Consider the following 18,491-nt stretch of genomic DNA (forward strand, 5'->3'; position numbering starts at 1 on the left):
TTATTAGACTGCATCTCAAAGGCAGAATAATCAGATGAAGACACTATAATTTCAGTCCACAGAATATTGCATTGTGTTTTTTTTTTTTTTCTGAAAGGAGACAAAAATCATTAACCCCTGAAGGACCAGGTCTTGAGTCATAGAGAGGACACCCAGTAAAACCTAAACCATGACAGTCCATTTAAAAGCATGCATTTAAACAGCGTGTGATCCCAGCGGAGCTAATGTACCAAAGGAAGACTCTGGTTTATTATTTATAGGAGGGCTTTGACACAATGTGTGTTGCTAGCTTTAAAAACATAATGGTTCTATTTTAATCACATATAATAAAAGAAATGGGACCATTTTAAAACTAAGATCACAGAGTACTGTTCCTATAATGATGACAAATGATATAGAAACAGAATCCTGTAATGTGTTGGTGTACGTGCAGTCTCGTTAGTTATTGCACAAGCATTTTACAGAAGAATTCGTATTACCTTTCTTTCACTATGCTTTAACACACTGCACTGTGCTTTTACTATGGGAACCTTTTAAAAGGTGACCCTTGAATAACGAACACCTCATGATGATCCACAAGGTGGATTTATCAGGATCCTCAGATACGTTTTGTTTGTAATATTAAAAGAATCCTGATATAAATATGGAATGGTAAAAAGCATCCCTTTTGCTTCCAATCATTTTCTGTAATCAGTGAAATGAGTCACAATAGTAATACCATCTGTCCTTACCATCTTCAGTGCAATGCAATGGTTCTGTACTAGACAATATAGACAATACCACAAGAAGCTCTTTTGAAATTCTGAACTGTTTGCATCCGAACCTTTGTGGGCTGCATGCATAGTCTTGTCTATATATATATATATATATATATATATATGTGTGTGTGTGTGTGTGTGTGTGTGTGTGTGTGTGTGTGTGTGTGTGTGTGTGTGTATATATATATATATATATATATATATATATATATATATATATATATATAGAGAGAGAGAGAGAGAGAGAGAGAGAGAGAGAGAGAGAGAGAGAGAGAGAGAGATGGAAGAAGGATACTATAGTCAGTGTTACCTGACAGTCCATTAATCCAGTAAGTCAATAGGAATTTGCATAACGTCCAAGCTGCAGGCTTGTGCTACACCCGTCCCTTTGTGCCAGGGAGGAGATCCCAGCCCTGATATCAGCCTCAGGCACAGCCCATATGTGCACTACTATAGAAGTGGACTATTCTGTCCATCTACTACGGGTGTCTCTCTCTCTCAAGTGCAGTTGTTTGTTTCCAAACAGTTTTGTTATGTAACAAAAACATTTCTATTCAATTGTTTTGAGCTACACGCACCTATTGTGGTGCCACTATAAATGCTAATTACAAGTGAATTTCTAAATTATAGGAACTGCGTCCTTCAGATGAGACATAAAAAACGAGGTCCTATTATAAGTGACTCTGCAGGAGCAGTTGTTGATGCATAGTTCACCTGCTAGTCTCTCGCTTTGGATAAAAGTGTCTTCTAAATGACTAATTAATAATAATAATAATGAGTTGGTATTGAAATGTCCAATAGTATGTGCATTATCAGTTTGTCTGGCTACAGGGTGGAGAACTGGGGAAGTGTGAAGTTTGCTAAACTTTCATTTTCCAGGTAAAAACTAATTTGCATTGCAGTCTCTTTATCACGGCCCTAAATGCAGACCCACATTCACACAAGCACAGCCGCACTCAGAGACGACCTTGCTTGCTTCGGGAATGTCAAGCGGTAGCTAATGTTTTGAGAGTTACACCGCTTCTAAAAATTCAAGAGCTCAAGAGCCTGTGCAGTCCCGCCCCGCAGCTGTCAAAGCGAGCTGGTAATAATAAGAGAAACATGTATATTCAATTATATTCAACAGTGCTGACATATTAGCACCGAATATTCTGGTTTGTCCTGCACGCATTTTAAAATGCCCTACAATAAACGGCGTCGCCTCCATCACAGCCCTGGTACTATTGATGTGAGATGCACTATATTATACAGCTGTGTGCCGCTGCTGCCGGATCCATATCTTAATGGAGCGCTCTCTCACTCTCTCGTATCTATTTATTGCCTACCGACCTCCCCCTATCGGCCGGTCGATTTATGCTAAGCAGCGAGGAAACACAAGAATGACGTGGTTTCTTAAACGCTCAACCTCTCCACGCTCACTCAGCGAGGCTATTTATTGTATTAAATACCTTTAGATTGACGTGAATTCGATATACAATTTGCAAGCACATCCTGGAGGCTCATGCCGGCAGGTTGCAACACTAAACACACGCACTATACAGGCTATTATTATACAGGTTTAAACATAGCTTTGTCTTAGGTGATAGTGCTTAATGCGTATCAAAATCAACTAAATACCCAATCATCACATCGAAAAATTAATGAAGCAACTATACACACTGGCGCTCGCCTTACCGTGGACTGGGGCGTAATAACGCATAATACTGTTAAAAAAGTACCAAAATATCAAATACAGCCACCTTCCCTGGGTGTTCAAATCGGGTGTTTTAAATCGTCCGACTGTGCTTGGGTTCACCAGTCTCCATTACCGTACCTGCTGGCTGCTGAGAATAAAGGACCGTACCATCGCCGGCAGCAAAGCTGGATCCAGTAGAGATCTGATTACAAAATGCAATTCCCACAATGCACGTATCACTTATTCATTCATTCGTTCACTGAAATACGCATTTAAGCGGGTGTTACTACGATGCCATTTTCACTGAAAACACAAGTAGCCTAAGAAAAGATCAAGGTACTGAAAAAGGGTAAAGCGGGATAATCTAAACTGAAATCTCGAAGCATATGTGCACCCTTTCGCCTTTATAATAACACGTCTTTAAATAGCGAGAGAGCGGCGCGCAAGGGTGTAAATACACAGGTCTGCTGTAGCATTAAATACAACACTACTCAGACCGAACACATTCATAAGCGCGTACAAGGGGCTGGTGCTGCAACCCATTCAAAATATTTAACGGAAAGTATAAAGATAACATTGGTATAAATATACACGCACATTGTACATGGTTTGGGAGTGCATCTCCACGGTGAGAAGATGCTACTTTCAAATTGTTAATTCCTGACTCCTTCAACTGCACTCACATTGCTAGCTATTTATAGCCACCAAATCTCTCATTACACCAGAGAAGAGGCATTTCTAACACATACTACAAGCAATGATGTCAATGAAATCAGGAGCAACAATTATGTATTTTATTAAAGCCGATATATTAATATTGTCCGCCGGTGCTAGGCTGTAATAATCCATCACTTTTGCCTGGCTCCGGTCACTGAAAGCGGAGCTCCGATACACCCCGCGCTGCCCCTCCCTCCCCAGAACCAGGATTAAGAGAATATAATGTTAAATATGTCGCTGGTACTTAACTATTTGCATAGGTGCTGAAGACAGAGATCCAGGCACTCCCCTTCAACCTCGTCTTCGGAGACCAGGTCCGACAGCGGGCGCAGCGGCAGCGGCTCGTCCTCCCCTAGCGCTCCTCTCATTTCGCGGAGAAAGATCTCCAGGAACCTGCGAAAGGCTTTCTCCTCGCTGGCGGTGCCGGCCATCGCTTCTCATTCCTGGAGAGACAGACAGCTGGAGCAGAGCAGGGACACGGGGCGCTGCTGGATAGCTCCCAGTGCGCAGGGGGGGCGCGCACGCGTGGTCCGGGCTCACACAATCACAGGAGGAGAGCCCTATAAGGCGGGCGCGTACACGCTGTACTTCACCAAAGACGAGCCTTCTTTCTCTCCTTCAACTGTCGGTTCAGAATAAGCTATATAAGAAAACGTCTCATCTCATGCGCCCCATGACTCACGTGGTCGTAAATAAACGCTGGAAAACCTAATAATTATATTGTTTCACGATGGTACTTCGTTATCTGAAATCACGACAAGCAAGAAACGAAGTAAAATGACAGGGGTCTTAATATTGGGTTGCTGCTGCCTGTACCTCGCAATGACTGAGGGAGGTGGCTGTCCTGTCACCTGAATGTCACCTTAACAAAAATCATGCTCTTATCTAGGTTACGTGAAACAACACGAACGACACAGTGTAATATGATATCTAATGAAGCTAGCAGTTCCGAGGTGCCGTACGACGTTAAGCTTTTAAACATGTCCCATCTGTCCTTGAACAGGCTTCCCTCCCGCAGATATGCAGATTCTGTTGACCGGGTGCTTTAAATATTTGAATGTAATACGTTGGTCATTGTTCGCTTTGCCTTCTGTGTTGATAAGGTTAACGTCATTCAAAAGAACAAAACCATAAACATTATTACATTCTATCTGGACTAGCAAATCCCACGGCCACTGCTAACACAAATACCTTGTTTACCCAAAATGTCTCCAAGAGCATCTGTAATAGACATACAGAATGCCAGGACTCCAAATACAAGGAAGCCACGACTATCAACCTGTTCACAATTACAAATGCAATTAAATAATGTATATGTACAGCGACACACATGTACTTCCTACATCCCCATATAATCACAGATTACAATTTGTGGGTCACATTCGATAAACACACACAGTAAGAGACCACATGATAAAATGCACCTGATGTGGAATACTACAGTATCTGCAATCTGTTGAGAAGAACGCTTTGGCAGCACAGCAGGGGACGGTCAAGGCAAAGGAGTTGGATTCTCGCTTGACAAAAGCACTCTGCTGTTCTGTAGCAAACTGCAACAAAGGGAATGGCTACAGAACAGGATCAAAGAAATATGGAATAGCCAAACCCACAATCAGAGCAATAACACAGAAACACCACAGAACAAATTAAATTGAAACGCTTGAATGAAGTGGACATCCCAAGAAAAACACAGGTACAGCTAGTAGGAGAATCGTCTGAGCAGATAACAAAAATCCAAGACTTACAACCAAGGACTTATGGAAAGATTTAGAAACATCGGGGATAATAGTGTACAAAAGCACCTGAATAAAGAAGAGCTGTGTGCACACAGACCACGCTGCAAACCATGTTTAAAGAACACTCATCAAACAAACCCTCTACAATTTGGCAAGAAATGTGATCAGGAATCGGAAGCACTTTTCAACATCTGACTAAAATACAACTAAAAATGGACCTCAGTATGTTTGTAGAAAACAAAAGAAAACCTTCAATGAAGAAAACCTTGTTCCTATGTGGAGGTGGTTTGATTGCGACATTCGGGTGTTTCAGCTGTTCAGGGAATGCAGACGTGACTGGAGGACAGTTTTTGTCAGTTTATCGACCCAAAGCATACGGCTAAGTCAACTCTGGAATTCTCAAAGAAAACAAAGATAAAAGTTCTGGAACTGCAATCACCAGATCTCAGTCCAATAGAAAGGATTTGGACTGATCTGAAAAAAAAGCCACAGCCAAGCATCGTGCATCCAATCTGTCTGAGCTGAAAGAAATATGAAGACAGAATGAGCCCAGATTTCACCATCAAGATGTAACACACGTCTGAAAGCCGTAATAAAAGCAGGAGGAGGTCACCCAAAATACAGGGGTGACAAAACTTTTGTCATAAATGTTTACTTTAAACTAAATGGGTTTTTTTATTGTTAAATTAATAGAAATTGTGTACTTTGCTTTCAGTTTTATTAGAAAAATTGTCAGTTTACTGAATGCTTGTCCTTCATTTGTTACCTTGAATTATAGCTTTTTTATGATACCAATACTTTTCGTCTGCAACTGTATTACATTTTACAGGAGACTATAGAGCTGCTACATTCATCATGAACTTGTACAGTAACGACGGACTTTGAAAATCGCTTTAAATACTGACAATGGATCACGTGTTTTAACAAGCTTTATAATATTAATTACTTTCTAAAAAAAAATGCTGCAAAAGCCTTGCAATTTCAATTCCTGTTGAAACACAAACACAATATGGACCTGTTGTGCACTGAATGCCTTTGGGGGTTCAGTCACCTTGAGTATGGGGTTTAAAAGCAGCGCAGTTTTCCACCATCAATATACAGGACAGCCGCTTCTACCTTTCTAATAATATCAGCGCAGTAGTACACTGGAGTGCTGTACAATGAACTAGTTTGGTATTCACAAGGAGTTATGTACAGAATAGAAATGAAAGAATTAAGCCTCGTTTCTATTCTCGTTTATGATGCAGTTTATTTTCAGTATCCCAAAATTAATGTTCAGATCACATGGCGTAATTAAAAAAAAAAAAAAAAAAAAAAAGCAGGATTGTGGTAGCTAGTTTAAAGAGCAAGCAGCTTCAAATTTCACTTGTATATATTTTATGTACTGTCCCCACTTCATTCTGAGCATTCCCTGAAGCACAACACTGGATTTGCTTTTGTCTGCATTAAGGTGTTCTAAGGAGCTGTTCTTTAGTTCCAGTGGTAATACGAACAGGAGCCAGAGTTTTCCTGCAGAATCAATGCCTATTATATTAATGTTTAAATGCAACATAGTGACTGTGGATAATAAGACTCAGTTTGATTAACGATCCTGAAGGGCGTGACTTTCAAATGACTGCTGGAGGGTAGATGGTAGATGCAGGATTCACGATCAAGGCCTTTGAGACACAACAGGTGCTTTAGATGAGTGGCTGATCTAGAATTGATCCCAGTGTGGGGAAACAATCACAACTTTACAAGCATCTCAGTGCAGCACATAAAACCGCAGATCGCTTACTTGCCTGCCCTACTAGCTCTCTAAGTAACAGTGGAGATTAATATTCACATTCTCCAGCCAGCAATCCATACCAGAGAGGAAATCAGACCAGACTGTACTGGGCGACTCAGTAAATTATAAACAGGGCAATATTTCTGCAATGGTTTATAGCTTTTTTAATTTTCTTAAAAGGCAGACTAATTATACAATGGCTACAACTGCATGATGCCTGCCAAGAGGAGACTCCTTCAGAGGAGAAAGTGATCTCGGGGGGAGCAGCACGCCCTGCCGAAGCTCTCAATCAAGGGAGACAGCGAGCTGCAGGCTGCTCACAGCAGGGAAGGGCATTGCTGGTATGGAGGTCTGTGTCTTCTTGTCCACACTGAGTAACAGGACTGCGTACCTGACAGATCAGCTCTGCATTGACAAGGCTGGAGACCGAGTATAAGCCACTTCGCTTATCCACAGAGCGGGGATAGCACAGCCTGGTTTTCCTTTCAACCAGAAACAATATATTTGTTTTTAAAACATGCATTGTTCTCCAGTGCACATAGGACAGCACTTACAGACAAGACAGCCTGTGACTTTAAACACTGCCGTGACTGCAGCGATTGATCTACAGTGTTAATCACCACTGCAATACACAGTTCTTGGGGACCAGGGCTCGAAGCCACTGCTCTAGGGGTTAAACCCATTCATCCCGTCCTGATGAATCTGGAAACTAAATTACTTCATATGCATTGCAATAGAGAGAGCGTGTATTGTGGTAAACAATGACAAAGAGCACAATATATATTCCCCCAAATCGGTCTTGAATAATGAATAAATAAGTGTGATTCATAGGTGTTACGAAAACAGTTTTTCCCTTTTAATAAAACCAGCAAGCATGTTTATCTTATTGAACATCATACAAAAAACTAGAAGGTCACGCCCATCAGCGGAAGATGACTTCAGTTTCTCTTAAGCTGAGGGAACACGGAGCCACATTGTGGCTTGGAACTTGGTTTCAGGAGATGAGGTATCAGGCCACTGCAAGGCACACCAGGGGAGACTCGGGGTTTGATGCTGCAAAGTCTCCTGGAACCAGGTTTCAAACCACTGCTCCTGAAAAAGTGGCTTTGTGTTCCCTCAGCTTTGCACGTCTTTAAGCAGTCGCACTGGGAGCTTCCCACATTGCCACTCTGGCGTGCCCGGGTGATCTTGCTTTGTCAGGCAGGGCTGAGAGGGTAGCAGTTTCCTTGAGTACCCATTCCTTGGCCTGTGAGCGACAGGGAAGCTGAAACCCAACTCCCTTCACAGCTGCATTCGAACCCTTCTCCTCAGAGATCAAAGGCTAATGCGTAACCCACTAAGCCACCCTTCTGAAGGGCTGCCCAACAGGTTCAAATACAGTACTGTAGCCCAGGTGCAGAAAGGGTCAACCATTCACCCATTATCCATTACATGCCACTGTTGTAGACAGCCCTTGAGTGTATCACTGAATTAAAACTTACACATTACAAGCCCTCTCAAACAATGAAAGAGGCATTCAGCAACCTGATCGGCCAGCAGTCAAGGGTAAATGAATTGCTGTGCCCACATACTACAGAAATGACTCATCTGACCACATGTGATTGGAAACAATATTAAATCAGCCATCAGGTAAAACATTTTATGTGGACTACACTATTTTAACACACCTTTGCAGAGCGTGTCACCACACAGATATACTATTCAAAATCTGCAATAGATGTTTGTGTGAAGACAATAACCCAGAACTTTCAAACCCAATCAATCAAACTGAAGCACGTCTTCCTTTATTGAAAGTACGAGGTCAGGAATGTGCAATGGGGTGACAATCCTCACAGTCAGTATCCCAGCCTGACATCTCCTCCTCGTTCTGAGAGACGCTGAACCTGGACTTTCAGTCCCTTTATCAAGCCACCACACTATAAACTCACTTCCTGTGCAGCAGGTTTTAGGACCCCCTGAGAGCCAGTGTAGGGCCCCACCAGTGCCAGGTGCACACTCCCCAAGTCCAACAGCCATCGACCCCCACATGTTTCTTTGGGGGTCACGCGTCCGAGGGATCCCCCTCCTCCATCCGGGCACGCTTGCGAGAGTTCAAACCTGGGGTCAGGGAAGGGTCAGCACAGGTCACAGAGGGGTCAGGAAGCTGGACATCACGGAATCCATTTGGCTGGAAACAAGACAAACGGCTTTAACTGTCTGAAGAATGATGCAGTGTGCCTGTGTACAAGGTGGCACGTAGACCGAGAGCCGATTATACAATGAATTAACATAGCGGGCTATCATTTAAATAGGACCCTTTCCATACCGAGGTTATGAAAACGAAACCTCAAACAAAGCATGCAAGTCTCCTCACTGTATATCTACATGTAAAAACATGTAAAACACCAGGAAGGAAGGACATAATGGTATTAACCACAGCGGTATTTGGATACAGAATCAGAATGATGGCTTACATTACTCATGATATACACATGTACAGACAGATGGGTGCCTTCATATATACAAATATACTCATTAAGGAATGTCCTAACCAAGTCTGAGCACAAATATCTTTCAGAGGGGACAGCATTCCTGGTGTGGAAACACAGCTGAAGTCTGCAGTGTAGTCACAGCTGTGTGTCCTGTACAGGGATCAGGCACAGAGCTGGATTTGATTAATGTGTAAATGCTTGACCAGCTACCTTGCAAAACCTCATCCAACTGAACCAAAACTAGCAGAGCCAATGGACTCACAAAACACGCATATTGACCTAGAATAAAGAAATCATTTTGCAGGAAGTCTTTTGCATAATCATCCCCGACATGACTTTAACAGTCTTCCTGGTATATTCAAAGCAGCTTTTAATTATGCAGCTCAATGCACCAGGTCACTGACTTGAACACTGCTGCAGAGATGCTGACTGGATTATACAAGGATCGCATCTTTCGAATGCCAGTATATCACCCTGTAGAAGCCTACAGGAAAACGTTCTAGAATACCATGACATCACCAGCAACACAATGGAACTGGAACACATACTGACACACTACCACAATGTATAGGACTGATGTGGTACTGCTCTTCAAAACAGGACTCTGTTGCCACCGTGGTCCCATTCAATTACTGTCTTGTGGCTTTATAGCTGCAGCTGTGTTAACATTGCTCCTTAACACAGAACCCCTGCATTGCCAGAGAGCTGCTGCACCGCACTGCCCTGTACTCACAGTTATCTGGTAGGGGACGGTGGCCTCCCTCTGACTTGGAGACTTGTACAGGGAAGCAAACCTGTGAGAATAGGAAACACAGAGGAGATCAGCCCGATACTCAGGGAGAGTTACACACCCTGTCCTGTCACACTGACACTGTGAAGAAACTCATTAATCTAGGTCCCTGATTGTATTACTACTGTTTGTGAAGCTGAGACTGGGGATTTGATAACCTGCACATTTAAACAGTGTGAGATTCTGTACTGAGGATCTGAGAGCCAGCTAATTCAATACAGTCTAGTATAGAGAACTCTGTACTGGGGATCTGAGAGCCAGCTAATTCAATACAGTCTAGTATAGAGAACTCTGCACTGGGGATCTGAGAGCCAGCTAATTCAATACAGTCTAGTATAGAGAACTCAGTGCTGTACTGGGGATCTGAGAGCCAGCTAATTCAATACAGTCTAGAGAACTCAGTGCTGTACTGGGGATCTGAGAGCCAGCTAATTCAATACAGTCTAGTATAGAGAACTCTGTACTGGGGATCTGAGAGCCAGCTAATTCAATACAGTCTAGTATAGAGAACACTGTATCTGAGAGCCAGCTAATTCAATACAGTCTAGTATAGAGAACTCTGTACTGGGGATCTGAGAGCCAGCTAATTCAATACAGTCTAGTATAGAGAACTCTGTACTGGGGGTCTGAGAGCCAGCTAATTCAATACAGTCTAGTATCTGTACTGGGGGTCTGAGAGCCAGCTAATTCAATACAGTCTAGTATAGAGAACTCAGTACTGTACTGGGGATCTGAGAGCCAGCTAATTCAATACAGTCTAGTATAGAGAACTCTGTACTGGGGATCTGAGAGCCAGCTAATTCAATACAGTCTAGTATAGAGAACTCTGTACTGGGGATCTGAGAGCCAGCTAATTCAATACAGTCTAGTATAGAGAATTCTGTACTGGGGATCTGAGAGCCAGCTAATTCAATACAGTCTAGTATAGAGAATTCTGTACTGGGGATCTGAGAGCCAGCTAATTCAATACAGTCTAGTATAGAGAACACTGTACTGGGGATCTAAGAGCCAGCTATTTCAATAGTCTAGTATAGAGAGCTCTGTACTGGGGGTCTGAGAGCCAGCTATTTCAATACGGTCTAGTATAGAGAATTCTGTACTGGGGGTCTGAGAGCCAGCTATTTCAATACGGTCTGGAGCTCTCAGTGTGCTTTGAACTCCCATCATTCCTCCACTTAACTACTGTATGTATTGAAGATACACATGTGTAGGTAATAAATCAAACTAAAACATCCTAAATTGTGCAGACGTGCACAGAAAACAAATTAAAAACACATAAAAACAGCACACACTAAGCTACCATTTGGAATGTTTGTCAACTAGAAAAACTGCCTGGTCAGAGTGTTTTTCAGCTGACATTCGGAGAACGGTTATCAACAGCAATGGCTTTTGCAGAACCCTCTCATCTCTAATGCAGAGTGTTTTTATAGTGCTTAAAGGGCAGTGGGGCGGGGGTTCTGTTTAGTTTTTTAATGGTTTAAATAAACAAAAGTTAAGCATGCTTCATGTGCTTCTTTCTGCTATTCTCTAACAGTTTGCTTTTTTCCCCCCCAAAATTCAGAATCTCCCATCAGATTTACAGAGGTGTGCTTCGTGTGTCTGAATCCTCCCTGCGGTTCAGCTGCTCTGACGATATTCATGATTCCAATTCTTTAGCTTTGTGGTTTTTTACACCCATTTCGGAGAGGTTGTAAACAGGAGGTTTCTTGTCATCTTGGGGGGCCATGGAGTTTTCTACACTGCAGGGACGGCAACAAGACAACACTAATACAAATCACATGCTCTGGAGAAGCCGTCAGCCTCTTTAGTAAAGTCTTGAATGTCTCAAACCGCTATGCAGCGGGAGCCTTAGTTGATAACAAGTCATTTAGCAGAGGCTTGTATCCAGAGTGTCTTACAGAGACTATGGGGTGAACTATGCATCACCAACTGCTGCTGCAGAGTCATCTAGAACAGGATCTCGGTTTTATTTGAAGTTACCTCCCTGCAGTTCCTACAGTTTAGGAATTAATTTTTAATCAGCATTTACAGTGGTGTTAGAATCATTCAGATAGTCACCAATTGCATTGAGAGTGAGAGCTGGTGTCCTACAGCACCCCTGGGGTGTCTCAGGCAGTGATTGGGAAGGGTTTGCTGGAGGCACTTACCTGTGCTTGCCCTCCCAGTGCAGGATAAGCCTCTGTGTAGCAGCATGACCCCAGCTCTCCCCTGGAGTGGAGAAAACAGCACTACATTGTCAAACAAGTATGGACTGCATTCCAGGCAATGAGTTGACACTGAAAACCAGGATACTGCAATGTGTTACTGTCCCACTTAGTAACTGCAGTGCGCAGAGTCAGCGACCAAACCTGCAGCCGAACAAGCCCACCCACGAGGAGCATGCTGCCCTCTGGTGGTAAGAAACAACATAGCATTCACTGAAATTGACATCTGACAGCAACACATTCTGGACCTCGTGGTAAGAGGCTGTAACATGTCCCTTCACGCTATATTATTGCAGATGCACCTGCTGCATTCGGCAATGATATGTAATGTCAATCATGTGAAAATCAAACCCCACCCCCTCCCCCCACACGCACACGCACATTTTCCTTTTTGCAGACTCTTACCTAAAGCTGGGACAAGCATGGACTGGTTCTGCCCAATTCGTGTTGTCATCTGATTGGTTAAGACGACCTGAGGAGAGAAAGCGCCCCCCGTTAGTGTTGATGACAGCGAGCGAGAGTGAATTATTTTGTGCTGATGAGTTTTCCCTTGTTATTCCAATGGCTCAGGACACTTGACATGATTTAGGGTGAAAATTAGAGGCACATTAATCACAAAACAATAACATGCTATATAATGTATTAAAAAGTCAGTCTGGCTCATAGATAGGAAAGCTTCTTTCAACGTGCTGATCGGAATCTGAAATAATGTGATACGTGCCGCTAGCAGGGCCCTGGCAATACAGTACACTGTTCTGTACTCCACTTCAACCTCTTTGGGATGCCCTGGAGCCCACACTACAGCTTCTGCAGCTGAGGAACCGGATAAAACTGGACATCCAGGCTCCGTGCTCCTGCCCTGGTGCAAACAGAGTCCAAGCTAGGTGTTAAAAGAGCTCACTGCCACATTGTGCTGGCTGGCTATCTGGATGAGCTGCTGGGCCAGGCCGTTGAGAAGCCGAGTTCGAAGGGACAGGTCCTCAAAACTGTGGCGGAAAGGGAAGGCGATGCTGTCAATCACCACCAAGCGCACCTGTCAGGGGACACAGCACAGCCATGCTCAACCAATCACTGCGGAGGAGAGAGTGACTGAGATTCCTCACACCCAATCCCAATCTCACGCAAAAACAAACCCACCCCCAGTTACTGGTTTGCTACCATTCCCAGTGTTAGAAGAAAAAAGGTATATTTTTTGCAACATTTTGCTGTGCCTTGTCTGTGTGTTTCCCTGAATTCAATGTAAAGGCTTGTGGATGGTTACTGATAAGAACACATTTCTTATTTGGATTTGATATATGGAGGTTGGGAATGTGTCCTCTTCCTGTTTCTTGCAGTGATATATCTTACCAGCAGGGTGTGTGTGTTGAATGCATGAACTGTGTGTACGTTTATTAGAAGGACCGAAAGCAAATCAAGCTCTACTGGAAAAGAATTACAAAAGAAAGACCTGTTAAAGAATGATGTCACCACAGGTTAGGTGTGAAAAGGCTTGTTGAGAGATCTTTTGTTGGACTAGAGGAATGAAGACTGCACATACTAAACTCACTCATTGCTGTATTGATTCTGAGTTAATCCTCAAAATACACTGTGTAACTTTGAAAGATGTAATAACCAAAGCTTAAATAAAATGATACTGCAGTTGTAATTCCCAGCAGGAAACTTTTTATGCAATCACAGGCTTCTCTTTCTGCTGAGCGTCGTTCCCGGGCAACGCAGGCCTACCTTGGGGTGCTGAGACAGGAAGTCTGGCAGGAGATGTGTCTGAGCCAGCAGCTCCACGTAGTCATGGCAGCGAAACAGGAAGAGCTGGGAGAGGACAGTCTCAACGGCGAAACTCTGCAGGGCTTCCCGCTGCTCTGAGAAGCAAACACAGACAGACATCAGGTGGGGAGCGGGACCCTGGGTGCGCCAAGCCCTTGGACAAGTTTACAACGCTAAATCTGCATTGTCATTTTGCTGTTTTCCCAGGATACTGTGCATTTGCTATAAATCTCTAGGCTTTAGAATGCTTCCTCCATGACTCCCCCCTACCCTGGTCACCCCCCCGATCTCTGTACCCGTGTCCTTTGTGATCAGAGTGCAGTGCTGCACAGCAGCCATGGCCACGTCCACGGCTCTCTCCACCAGAAAGCTGCCCTCCGTGTCGATGTAGACCGCCTGCCCGCCCAGCCCTCCGAAACACCCGGGGATCTGAGCATCCACGGCCAGCTGAATACTGTGGACAGGCAGAGAGAGCCAACGCATTATACACAGAGACCTACGCTTACAGGCACATGTGCTAAGCACTCACCTGCTCTTCCTAGCCTTTTTTCAATGCAAGTGAATCACAGACACATCTTAAATAAAGAGCCAGTCCCTTTGGTGAGGGGTTAGTTCAGGGTTCACTGGATTTTCGTGTTGGCGCCACCTGCTCTACACCAGACTATACAACTGATGAGACCAGTGCCTCACATGACTGTGGAACTATGAAATAAAACTAATGGAAATTTGTTCCATATTCAATTATACTTCTGTCTCTGCAGCGTAGCATAAAAGCAATTATAATAATAATAATAATTCTGGTCATCCCGCCCGCAACCTCCCCGCCATCTATGGTACCAGAGCTGTGTCTTGCCCACTCCTGGTGCCCCACAGATCTCGGTGGTCTTGCCCACGGGAACGCCGCCCCCTAGTGCCTGGTCGAGTGCTGCGCAGAAGGTGATGACAGTGCCAAGCGCCTGTTCCCTCTCCAGCAGCTCCAGAGCCGTCAGCCTGCTCTCTGCTGCCCCCTCCTGGTCCAGGCCCCGTCGCACCTCCTGCAGCACCTCTAGCGCCTCCTGCTGGGAGATCCCTGCCTCTGCAACACACAGGACCAGCGAGAAATGTAAGAGTGCCCTGCAGTGTTGTGTGTGTGTGTGTGTGCACTGCTGTTAGACACTGTGGCCCCTGATAGTGAAATGAGGTTTAAAAACTCCTGGCTTATACAGAAAGTTACAGTAATCTACTGTTCAATACACTGCTTTGCTGTACCACTGCAGAGTTAATACTGCAAGTGATTTCGGAAGGGTTAGCTCGTGTGCCTTTGCTGATGCGGCAATGTAAGCAAACTGAACCATCAACAAAGCCTACTTTGTAATAAAGCAGACTGGGAGTCTGCAGAATGTAAGTATATAAACACAACACACGACGCTGTCGAGGCAGCAGTGCAGACTAACACAGTGCTTACCCACCTTTGCTTAGCTCGGTCGGTCTGAGGTCTCGGATGTCTTTAGCAGTCAGGAACCCGGCGCTGATCAGCCTCACTTTCACTGCCGGGGCGAAGGCAAAGCTCGCCACCTCTCTCTGCATCTTCAAACGCGCAGACAAGGGCAAATTCAAACTTCAAATGATGAATAGCGGGTTATTACACCGGGAATGTAACCATGTATTACAACTGTGAAAACAGAGCTGCTCAAGTAACTTAGTCTGAAACATCAATACAGTTACAATTCAGTTCCACTGTCTTCACTGGGCACACAATTAAATTATAACGTTCCTGACCCTCTGTAGAAGCCAGCAAAGTAAAGTTCCTGTACAATTTTAAACAGAGAATTTGCTTTGCAGCCGCGCTAGTTAAACCCAGTCGACTGAATTACGACATTGAACACGGCAACAGGAAACACAAAGCCAGCCAGATTGGACGTGACTTATAGTCCGCTAGCTCCCTCTGCTGGCTCACAACTATACTGCAAGGCTACGGGCTCCACCGTACTAGAAATCGTGCCCTCTTGAGTTCTTATATATCCTTGTAGAAAAATGCTATTTATACACAAAGTTAAAAAATACTCGATAACGTACTGTACAATACTGTTTTATATATATGTATAAGTATTTTTACAATGTTGATTTTCCTTTATCCCCTTCGACTTCACACTGTTTTGTCCGTGCGCGCCGCCGTCTTTCACTGAAGTCGGCAGTTTGCTCTGGATCATTCTGACCGTTACCCAGGTAGGGAATAATTAGCTCATGATAAATTATATACATTAAATTAAAGGTTTTGCCTCAGGGTAAACTTATCGAGAGTGGCTCAGACGTCTCCGCCTCCTCTCTCAGTTTCAGGAAACTGCCGCGAAGTTTTGAATAACAAATTCATTTAACTTTGGGAAACCGTTTCCTTCCAGACGAGTCTCTGGAAATAAACGCCATCTTAACCGACCTCGATAGTTGTTTTGGCGCTTTCAGGGATCCCTGTGATAGTAATTAAATCGGTACTAAATGTGTACTGGTCTCAGTGCAGGACAACCACGTGTTAGTGAAACCAGCCGACAGTGTCCTCAGAGTAACTTCTTTATTGTCACACAGCTTCAGTAAAAAATAAATAAAAGTATTTGAACATGAAATGGACTTTTCAAGAAATGTATTACGAATGTAAAGCTCCTCTCCACAATGCTCCCCCCTCCCCAGGGGTGGGGGGGAAAGGGGGAGGTCTGTCCCCCCGTCCCCCCGTCCCCAGGCCGCATCATGACTCGGGCTGCCTTCCCTCATCTGCCCTGTCCAGTGAAGCTGGGCTCAGTGAACACAGATGGCCCCGGCGCTGGGCTGCACCAGCATGTCAGAGACAGGAGCCTCCACAAGCTGGAGAAGCTGCTCAAGAAAGGTAGCAGCTTCACAAGACCGTGCTGTACGCACTGCAATCCAGCCGCCTCAGCCTCCACACTCAAATGTGTTTGTTACTGTCATTTGAGGTGTTGATAGTTTAGACTTTAAACGTTTCCAATTTTGCTCTGGTGTGTGAAGTGTAGTATTTATGTAGCATGCACTCAGTGTAATGCTAATATTATTTCAATGTCAATGTTGTCTTTTCCACATACACGTAAATACACGTGGCCTTGGACGTAAAGGTTATAGTAGTTCCTAAGAAAGTAAGAGCATTCAATTGGAGGGCATGATGGGTTTTCTGATAGTCTCCAAAGATTAGCAAGTTTTGAAGTTTAACCGTTTCAGTTAAAACGTCATTAAACAGCACCCCTATTTGTTACCTTGTTATTACTTGGATAGGTAATATACCAAAAAGCCGCGCTGTGTGCAGTGATGCGCTCTCATGTTGTCTCTTGGTGTTAGGTGTGGACGTGGACACGGTCAATAACCTGGGACAGACCCCTCTGTTCTGTGCCTCCCTCCTGAGCCTCGCAAAAGTGGTGGATGTGCTGCTACAGTACGGAGCAAACCCCAACCAGTAAGGTCCCACACTGCAGCCAGGCAGAGCTGTGGCAAAGATGAATAATAACACTTCTATAAATGACAATCATTCTTCCAAGTAAAAACAAATACCTTGTAGCATAAGAGCAATACAGCTGAACAGAGTGGTGATCCTTCTGTTAATATAAGCAATACAGTTAAAATAATGTCCAGTCAGAAACCTAGAATAGTCTGCAAAAAAAGAAGGTACATGATTTTTTCTGCTGGTGTATATTACAGTATTTGAGCACTCATATTTTGAACCCTGTTTGTGTGTCTCAGCCGCTGTGATGACCGGAGCACCCCGGTCCATGCTGCAGCGTTCTCCTGCAACCCCTGGATCCTGAGCGCACTGCTGGATGTGGGGGGAGACCTGCGGCTGCACGACCGAGAGGGGCGCACTGCCAGGGACTGGGCAGAGGTGGCTGGACCGGAGCTCAGCCCCCGGGTACACACCTCTCACACCACGGGGCCGGGGGGCAGGGGGTCCAGCTCATTCACTGTACAGAAATTCAACAAAGAAACACTGGCCCAACAAACATTACATACACTAAATATTAAGGTAGTGTAGAGCTGTGGCCAAAAGTGGCCTCTATTAGTATTTTTCAGGGTCTCAATTCTTAATATTACTATGTGTTTACCGAAGTTATTAATACATGTGGTTATAGCAGACGGGTGCGTGTGCCTATTCCTCAGCCCTGTGCTAGCACTGTGTGTTGTTCTCTGTGCAGATGCTGAAGTTCATGCAGCGCTGCGTGACGCACATGCAGAGTCTCACCCAGCAGAGCCCAGGAGAGGAGCTGAAGAAGACCAGTGGCTCGTCCAATGCCCTCATCCGCTCGCCCTCCCTGCTGTCACTGCTCAAACGAGGGTAAAGGGGCACTACTCCGTGCGCAGGAGATTATTTACATATCTAAGACACGTGTTACCTCACAAGCCTGTGTTTGAAATATACACTTCATAGGTGTCTCTTGTAAAATATTATCAGTCTGTAAGTGTTTTAAACTGTTCCCCCAAACCAGCGTTATTGAAAGTGAAGGCATTGCAAAAGAATATTTTTTGAAAAAAAACGTTATTTATGAGAAGTTTGTCTTTAAGGTTTTTTATTTAAATACGAACTCTGCGTGTTGCAATAGCCACTTTGTTAGGGTTTTTCAATGTGTTTTTAGAGGCACG

At 44.2% G+C, this 18,491-nt stretch overlaps 3 protein-coding genes across 4 annotated transcripts in view; 1 reads left to right on the forward strand and 2 right to left on the reverse strand.

The window, feature by feature from the left end:
• ppm1e (protein phosphatase, Mg2+/Mn2+ dependent, 1E) overlaps nucleotides 1-4,033 on the reverse strand; it is a 36,643-nt gene extending 32,610 nt beyond the window's left edge. The window contains exon 1 of the mRNA XM_041240934.1: nucleotides 3,400-4,033. Coding sequence (XP_041096868.1) covers nucleotides 3,400-3,581 — 182 coding nt within the window. The 5' untranslated portion in view covers nucleotides 3,582-4,033. The remainder of the gene's footprint in view (nucleotides 1-3,399) is intronic.
• Nucleotides 4,034-6,193: 2,160 nt separating this feature from the next.
• rad51c (RAD51 paralog C) lies at nucleotides 6,194-15,745 on the reverse strand. 2 transcript variants are annotated; one of them, XR_005948516.1, is made up of 10 exons: nucleotides 15,329-15,745; nucleotides 14,718-14,955; nucleotides 14,177-14,334; nucleotides 13,842-13,975; nucleotides 13,021-13,152; nucleotides 12,525-12,591; nucleotides 12,063-12,123; nucleotides 11,496-11,654; nucleotides 9,859-9,919; nucleotides 8,791-8,821 (listed from the first exon to the last, which is right to left on the reverse strand). XR_005948516.1 is itself a non-coding variant. In XM_041240928.1 (9 exons), exons 1-9 carry the CDS (start codon nucleotides 15,444-15,446, stop codon nucleotides 8,696-8,698), a joined length of 1,095 nt encoding a protein of 364 aa, XP_041096862.1. In that variant the 5' UTR covers nucleotides 15,447-15,745; the 3' UTR covers nucleotides 6,194-8,695. The 2 variants fall into 2 exon arrangements, 1 of the variants encoding a protein (XP_041096862.1); XM_041240928.1 differs by lacking the exon at nucleotides 11,496-11,654 and having other exon boundaries at nucleotides 6,194-8,821.
• Nucleotides 15,746-16,598: 853 nt separating this feature from the next.
• Nucleotides 16,599-18,345, forward strand: LOC121308508 (inactive serine/threonine-protein kinase TEX14-like). The gene is made up of 4 exons (XM_041240943.1): nucleotides 16,599-16,734; nucleotides 17,199-17,313; nucleotides 17,598-17,763; nucleotides 18,047-18,345. The coding sequence occupies exons 1-4, from the start codon at nucleotides 16,599-16,601 to the stop codon at nucleotides 18,188-18,190; spliced, it is 561 nt and encodes a 186-aa protein (XP_041096877.1). The 3' UTR covers nucleotides 18,191-18,345.
• Nucleotides 18,346-18,491: the final 146 nt, after the last annotated feature.

Source organism: Polyodon spathula, unplaced genomic scaffold (genome assembly GCF_017654505.1).
Source record: "Polyodon spathula isolate WHYD16114869_AA unplaced genomic scaffold, ASM1765450v1 scaffolds_731, whole genome shotgun sequence".
In the NCBI taxonomy this organism is placed as follows: domain Eukaryota; kingdom Metazoa; phylum Chordata; class Actinopteri; order Acipenseriformes; family Polyodontidae; genus Polyodon; species Polyodon spathula.

What these genes read in the sequence shown, in the direction of transcription:
- rad51c (XM_041240928.1), bottom strand. Translation starts at nt 15,446, where the DNA reads ATGCAGAGAGAGGTGGCGAGCTTTGCCTTCGCCCCGGCAGTGAAAGTG. An exon ending in TCCTGTCTCAGCACCCCAAG is followed by an intron (nt 13,153 to 13,841) that starts GTAGGCCTGCGT and finishes GTCCCCTGACAG; the next exon opens with GTGCGCTTGGTGGTGATTGA. An exon ending in CCGTCCCCTACCAGATAACT is followed by an intron (nt 8,822 to 9,858) that starts GTGAGTACAGGG and finishes TCTTGTTTCCAG; the next exon opens with CCAAATGGATTCCGTGATGT.
- LOC121308508 (XM_041240943.1), top strand. Translation starts at nt 16,599, where the DNA reads ATGACTCGGGCTGCCTTCCCTCATCTGCCCTGTCCAGTGAAGCTGGGC. An exon ending in TACGGAGCAAACCCCAACCA is followed by an intron (nt 17,314 to 17,597) that starts GTAAGGTCCCAC and finishes TGTGTGTCTCAG; the next exon opens with CCGCTGTGATGACCGGAGCA. An exon ending in GACCGGAGCTCAGCCCCCGG is followed by an intron (nt 17,764 to 18,046) that starts GTACACACCTCT and finishes TTCTCTGTGCAG; the next exon opens with ATGCTGAAGTTCATGCAGCG.